The sequence below is a fragment of the Petaurus breviceps genome, unplaced genomic scaffold (genome assembly GCF_028583685.1).
Source record: "Petaurus breviceps papuanus isolate PSGF00001 unplaced genomic scaffold, PetGlider_PUasm1.0 90574, whole genome shotgun sequence".
NCBI classification, from domain to species: Eukaryota; Metazoa; Chordata; class Mammalia; order Diprotodontia; family Petauridae; genus Petaurus; species Petaurus breviceps.
In genome coordinates, this window is record NW_027187277.1 from 2,368,170 (window position 1) to 2,375,951 (window position 7,782).

At 34.3% G+C, this 7,782-nt stretch overlaps 1 protein-coding gene across 8 annotated transcripts in view; it reads right to left on the reverse strand.

The window, feature by feature from the left end:
- Positions 1 to 7,782, reverse strand: part of CNKSR2 (connector enhancer of kinase suppressor of Ras 2) — a 348,720-nt gene that overhangs the window by 145,596 nt on the left and 195,342 nt on the right. For 4 of the 8 annotated variants that reach the window (XM_069063424.1, XM_069063423.1, XM_069063421.1 and 1 more), the window contains 2 exons: positions 5,070 to 5,203; positions 683 to 769 (listed from right to left, as the gene is read on the reverse strand). In XM_069063424.1, the coding sequence (XP_068919525.1) occupies positions 683 to 769; positions 5,070 to 5,203 (221 nt within the window). The remainder of the gene's footprint in view (positions 1 to 682; positions 770 to 5,069; positions 5,204 to 7,782) is intronic. The other 4 variants (XM_069063427.1, XM_069063426.1, XM_069063425.1 and 1 more) reach the window with 1 other exon arrangement.

A 7,782-nucleotide genomic window follows, 5' to 3' on the forward strand; every position in this document is an offset into this window, starting at 1 on the left:
GAGAAGTGAAGTTCCAACTGTACTTTTCCCTGGTCACACCACATCTCAAAGATCATATTTAATTTTGATGATCACTTTTATATGAATTATTTTTAAAAGGTGGGATTGATTCAGAGAAGGGTGACTGTGATAAAGAAGGAATTTGAAACCATGAAATGCAAAGGTCAGTTGAAGGAAATAGGATTACCTAGTTTAATAAAAAGTAGAACTAGGGAAGACATGCTATTTCATAATTTGAAAGATTTTCATGTAAAAAATGGTTTGATTTGTTCTTCTGGACCCCAAGGGACATAACTAAGACCAATCAGTGGAGGATTCACGGAAGATTTCAGTTCAATATAGGGAAGAACTTCTTCACAATCTGAGAAGTCCATGAAATGGTCTATGATGAGGTATCATCATTGGAAGTCTTTGAGAAGAGATTGACTATATGACAAATTTTTTTTGGGGGGGAGGGTACTGTAAAGGGAGGGTAGAATTATTCCTCTACAATTCAGGTTCAGGCAGGATTAGATGACCTTTTAGGTCCCTTCTCACTCTTAAAGTCTATGAATTAGGCTTTAAAATCCCTACTAATACAGTTGAATCAAATGGAACTGAAAGGTATGTTATGGCTAACTCACAACATCTTAATTATATAGCCACAATATGTGGAAGAAATAAAATAATTATGATCTACTACCTGTCTAATAAGAAGGAAGACCATGAACCATGGCTGTTTCCATCTTGAGATGGTTCATCATAAATTGATTCAAGGAGAGTGGAAAAACTACAAAAAAAGTAAAAGAGGAAGATGCTCAGATTGTCAAGGAACCTTAACTGTCAATTAAATTGCAGGCTCATTATCTGTTTTCTGAATGCGTCCTGTTTTTCTTCTTCTAGTTGGTCTAGAGCAAACCATGATGACAATATCACTTCAGTTACTCTCTCTATCTCTTGATCTTCACTCTTTTAATGAATTAATGACAATGGTATTCTAGCTCTATTTCACCATTTGACAGTAGAAACAGGAGGAATAAGACAACAGTAATTAAATTCACAGTTGTCCAAATATGAATTGTGCATATTTCATCGTATCATGGATAAGGAATTTGTCAGTCTGAAATTATGCATTATATTATTATGCTTACATGAATTTGCATGTAGACATACACTAGAACTAGAATGGGAAAATTGAACTTTATGATTCTAGAAATATGCTTTATAATCCAGTTCATCATGAATGAGTCAAATGTTTGCCATTTAAGAGAAGCCAGAACAACACATGTGTACTTATCATCTTTTCTTGGGATAAATATGTTAGAGGCACAGCAGGTACACCAAAATAATTCCACCTCATCTGGATTACAAATGCATTCTTACAATTCATTTTTATCCTAGGTCTATGATAACTTTCATTTCATTTAAATTTGAACTAAAAACTTTTATATCTTATCAAAGGTGGTGAATCTACATTTTGGAGAAAAGTGTGTTACTTTGAAGGAATTATACTAATGAATTGATCCATATGATCAATATGATCACCCTGGCTAGTTCTTGATATTTTTCATGAGAACTACCTCTCATTGTACTCTCTATGAATGCTGTCTCATTCTCATTCATAAACTTCACCACATCTATACAACCTAGAGGTGTCAATTCATGTTTTCATCTGTTAGAAAAATCTTCTATTTAGGAGTACACTGTTTTTACAGAAAGCTAATTTTTTTTCCTGGGAAGATGGGCCAAAATAGGAAAAAATCTGCCACATTAGAAAGGAATGTGACTGTTTTACACAGATTTATTTTAGTCCTGATTACTTAATTCCTTAGAATTATTCATCCGGAGAATAGGGCTCTGTAAATTATTATTCCTGATTTCAGTTATCCTTTCAAAGATGGACAAAAGGACAAGGGGAAATCTTATTCCAAACTTGAACTCACTACCAAGAGGAAACTTGTTGCTGAAGCAGAAAGGATAAAAACTTTAGGAGAATATGATCTCTCCAATTTAGAATTCAGGATAGAGGAGAGTAAAACTAAGAAGAGTCTAACATATACCTTCGATTTTTGGACACCAGATTTAAAAAGGTTCTGAGAAAGGATGCTTGGTATCCTACAGACTAAAATTCTATAGAGAAAGTCTTCTATAGAAGAATATGATGCTCAAGAAATTTAAAAAATGAAAATAAAAGCAATTCCAATTAGAAAGAAAAGGGAGGGCAATTGAAAAAGACCACTGTGAAAACAGATAAATTCATTTACCAATATAACAACTCATGGATTAAAAAAAAGTGTGCCATTGTCCTATAAGAATAATAAGTGCTAATGTTTAGCATGAGCTGAGTCTGATGAAAGGTGTTTTGGCCAAAAAGAAGGCTTTATTAACTTATATGAAATGGTTATTTTTATTAATCTGTTAAGTTAGTTATAAAAAAAGGGAAATTGAAGAAGGAACAGAACTGCTGATTAGTGGGTGGATGATAATGGACAAAGAAAGGTCACAATAGTCCTGCTTTCATTTGGATTAGAAAGAACAGAACAAAAATAGTGTTAGTAGGAAGATGAAGCCACTTAGTTGTTAGTGATGAGTTCTACTCTGTTCCATAAAAACTACATCATGGGGTACCAAAAGAACTGGGAGAATTATTGATGGGTTACTGTCAATGATTTCTGAAAGGTCCTAGAGAATGGAAGAAGTACTATGGCACCTAAGAAGGCCAAATTCTTGATTTTGAAGAGAAAAAAGGGAAAGAACCATATTCTTCAGACTCATACAATGAACTTGGCTTTCATTACTTGAACTGCAAAACATATTAAATTGATGACCTGTAATTATTAATAAAGGGAAATGATAATTACTAAGAGCCAGTATAGTTCTTTTTATTATAAAAAGGTCATGCCAGACAACTTCTTTGTGGACAGGTTACTTGATTATAAATCAGAGGAATGTTGTACAAAGATCACCTCAATTTCAGCAAAGTACCAAACAAAGTGTTTCATGTTATCCTTTTGGACAGGATGGAGAGATATGGAATAGAGAATGGCACAATTGTGAAGATTCAGAAATAGCTGAATGACTGCACCCAAAGAATAACTATTAATTGTTCATTGTCAACTTTGAAGGAATAACATGGTAAAGTTTCCTAGGAATTTGTCCTTGCCCTTGTATCCTCTAACATTTTTATCACTGACATGGATGAAGTTATGCTTAATTAATATGCAGATGAGAGGAAGCTGGTAGAGTAAAGCTGACTCTATGACAGTTGGGATAAAAAAAAAGACGTTGACAGGATAGAATGGGCCAAATATAATAAGATGAAATTCAACGTAGGCAAATGTTAAATTCTGCATTTAGGTAAAGAGAAAACTTAGTTCACATGATTGTGGTTCGTACAAAAGGATCCTATAACTGTTCTCCTAACTCAATTTGAGTTAACAATGAGACAATAGCAAAAATTCTAAATTAATTTAAGGTTGCTTTAAGAAAATTAGTATCCAGGATATAGGAAAGCATAGTTCCAAGTCAGATCACCACTGGAATGTTCAGTTTTGGATGACACATTTAAAGAAAGATATTGACAAGCAGTAGTAACCAGAATAGTTAGGGGACTACAGACCATGATATATGAGAGCTGGGTAATGGGACATAGGAATGTTTTGTTAGTAGAAGACAAAACACAAAGGGGCAGGAGGGAACTGATAGCTATCTTACAATATTTGTAATTTTGTAGTGTGGAAGAGATATTTTCCTTATTTTGATTGACCACACAGGGAAAAATTAGGATCAATGGGTAAAAGATACTGAGAGGTAAATTTGGGTTAGATATAAGGAAAATCTTTCTAACAATCAGAGCTATCCAAAAGTGGAATAGGCTGACTCAGAAGTAAGGGCTTATATCTTAATGGAAGTTTTCAAGGGAAATTTAGATGACCATTTGGGGAGTATATATAGGTGATAACTGAATATATGTGGTTTAAGAAAATAGCCACTAAGGTCTCTTCCCATTCTGAGATTCAGTGATTTTGTAAAGAAAAATTTTGAGTCTAGTTAATTATATATATGAAATAAAAAGTCAAATTCCTAAGTCACTGATGTCCATGTTTAATCTTAAAAATAAAGAATTAAAATGTGTTCCAGATGTAATGGAATCTCAAAATTAGATGAATTCAAAGGGAATATTATAATAATAAATGTCAATTGAATTTAGCAATGTAATATGAAAATATTAAATATAGTCACTTATAGAATACACTATTAACACATACACACATAAAAATCCCTGATGCATCCAGGTATAACAAGCCAAAGAATGTGGAGAATTAATCTACTGGATGACATGTCAACTCATATATGCTAAAAACATTAAGTATTAGATTTGCCATCTAAAAAAAAATTGTAATCATTGCCTGATTGAGTTTTTGGGGTGCTACAAGCTAATTTTAAAAATGGAAGCAAATTCTTGCAACTGCTGTCAATTATTCCCATTTGGAGTTAAGTCCTCCCTGTGTTTTCTGCACTGCAGCATTCCACCAGGTTGAATATCAGAATGCTTCAGGACAGAATGAATCACAGCAAAAAAGCTACATTCTTCCAGACATGTCAGGAATTTCAAGCAGGAGTCTGGAATTGAAATGGAGGAAAGACCTGTCAGTTCAGACAATACATTTAAAAATCAATGCTATTGTGCTCTAAATTCACCTTGTTTAAGTCTTTCTCACTATCAAAAGGCAACAGAAATTTTAGGTGTGCAAAGTTAGAAAATTCAGATGCCTATGTCCCACTGCCTCTCTTCCACAAATATACATGAGGTTATAAATGTTCTCCATTATATTATTTTAAAAAAGCCTTTAAAATAATTTGGGAGTCTGGAGCATTCTGGCCATGGAGCTTGGATTTTTATTATTTTTAGTCACAGATACATGTCAATATCGTGAGTCAGATGTAGAGGTGTGCTAGATCTTTTTATATTGCAGTGGTAGGAGGAAATCGTTCAAGCGAAAGAATCCTAGCAAAGAGTCATGCTTGTTCCCAAGTGGCTGATGTGAATCAGAGGCTGCATACCAAAGCACAATATCTCAGTGCTATACCTGGGGATGTAGGGTTCTGCTGGAGGAGGGGGTATGTAGAGGTCCTGAAGAGCGGAGCTGTCCCTTTTTGTGGGTGTGCTGATGGTGCTGGAAGGCGTGGCAACACTGCTTGTGGGACTTCTAGGTATAAGAGGCTGGTTAAAATGAAAAAGAAAATACATACACACACAACAACAACACACAACAACAATAACATGGTTATAATTTAAATATCATCTACTGTATTCACTTTTAAACAGAAAATTAGTTTGGCATTCACAAAGAGAAAAGATAAATAGTTACTTTTATGCTTCTGAATTGGCTGAAAAAAGATTCATGTTACTTGGGTTACACAAATTCCTTGGACCTCTTAACATTGAGGAATGGAGTTTCCTTCTTTTATTCTTCCTCTGGTATCAGAATGGGACTGAATATTTAGAAAGTAGCAACAACATACAGTATTTCATTAATCTACAGCAAGCAGTAATTAATTGTATCTCTTATAGTCCCTTCCACCCTTTGGGAAGAGAAGAAATAAAAAAAATCGTTCTAAGTTCACTCACATGAGGATTAATGGATCATAAAATCATTTCATTTCTGTGTTTTTAAAAGAGACAAACCACTACAGTCCATAGTTAGATCAAATAAATCCTTGGAAAACACTACAAAGATTATTGGTAGTGAGGCTGGTAAAATCTGTCTCTATTTCTTTGTTGTTATCATCAACTCCCACACACTTCAAGGTCAATTTATGTTCTGGTTTTGAAGTTATGGCATCAATGTGATGTATATCACTCATTTCCCAGGGCAAGTGCGTTTATCATCACTTCACATGTTCTATATAGAATTAGCTGCATTTCCAAGAGTCTTTCTCTGCTTCTCTGCATCACAGCATTAAAACAGCCATTCTGTTATATAAAGGAAAGGGAAGGTTTGTGTGACCTTAACGAGTAATTCATCAAGATATTGTTAAGTAAGTTAATGGTGCTCATGATTCCTGACTTCTCAGAAGGACTATTAAGTATGTGAAAACATGAATCTGTGATTCAAGAAAGCAATCTGTAGAGACACTATTATTAAGACACTAATCATTTTTGAGTTTGTAGCAATGGTTAACAAATTTACCATTACCCCACACACCTGTAAAATTTTTTTTAAACAAAAGTAGTTGCACATACACTGCCTGGTGTTTACTTCCCTGGCTACCTTACTTTAAAAATAAGTATTTGTAAAATAATAGTGCAACAAAACCACAAACTTATGATTACAAGATGCCTCTTCATTCCTACTTCATTCTAGATGAAAATATTTTGCACAATTACTGTAGAGATTTTTACTTCTGTTTCTTTAATATGTTCCTTGAACATAGAGACATTTAAATAACTAGGCACAACTCCAAAGTAAAATAATATATTCATTCATTCACTGGGCAGTCTCCCTATTTCATGATTTGGTTTATGGTTCTATCCATTTCCATTACACAGCTTGTCTGAAGAGGAGTCTGAAATGACAAATCCTGATGAATAGTAAATGAAGTTTCTATCTATGTGGAATGATTATAAGAAAAAAAATACCCACAAAAGATAAAATCAAAGATAATTAATTTCCATTCTTCTCTTTCTCTGTGTCTCTCTCCCCTCACTCTTTCTTTCTCTCTCTCTCTCCCTCTTCCTCGCTCCCTCTCTCTCTCTCCCTCTCTCCCTCTCTCTCTCTCTCTCTCTCTCCCTCTCTCTCTCTCTCTCCCTCTCTCTCTCTGTCTCTCTTTCTCTCTCTCTCCCCTTTTGCCTGTACAGTATACCTATGGATAAAATTCAGAGCAACATTCATCAAAAAAGGAGTGATAGAAATTATGGTACGTTCAAGTGTGCAGCAAAGGCAGTTTTTTTTAATCTACTGAATAATCAGGAAGAATGGTTGAAATAGGCAGAATTTGATGAAAACCTGAATTCTTGTGTGAAAAATTCTAATATTTCCACAGCTTCTAGAAATGAGATCATGTGAAATGGACAAGGAGGAATGTGCAGTTATAAAGGTTATCTAAATATCCAAGTCTACCTTATAGAAGATGCTACATTCTAACTGAAAGTACCAAGTCATGCCATTGTAGTATAGACTTGGGGCATTCTAACTTCAGGAATCTCAAAAAATGGGCATGCGGTTCATGCTAAATATTTTGAAGGACAGCTCACACTAAAATGACTGTGGTTTCATACCTGCTTTCACATTTACCAAGAGAAGTTGAATCAAGAAAAATACAATACCTGATAACTTTTAATACCCCAAGTCCATATCCACATTTAAACCAAAACAGCATGTAATGGTAATTCAGCAAGTAGAAGAAGCAACATTCTGTTTCTAGTACCTTAGTTGATATGGGGTAGTACTTCCCACATTATAGAACAGGATGGTATGAGATGATACTTCCACAAAGTGTCCAAAATGAGACCTAAATTCTCTAAGTTCTTTCTAATATTCTTATTTAAAATGTATAGGATGGAACAGGTCAAATGTTACCCTCATTATATATAATAAAGAACCTGAGACACAAAATTAAAATGGAATCTGATTGAGAAAAAAGTATATGGGAAAAATATTCTTTTTTGTATGTGACCAATGTCGGAATTTGTTTTGCATACTGTGCTTAGTTGACACAAAGTCTTCCTTCCTTCCTTCCTTCCTTCCTTCCTTCCTTCCTTCCTTCCTTCCTTCCTTCCTTCCTTCCTTCCTTCCTTCC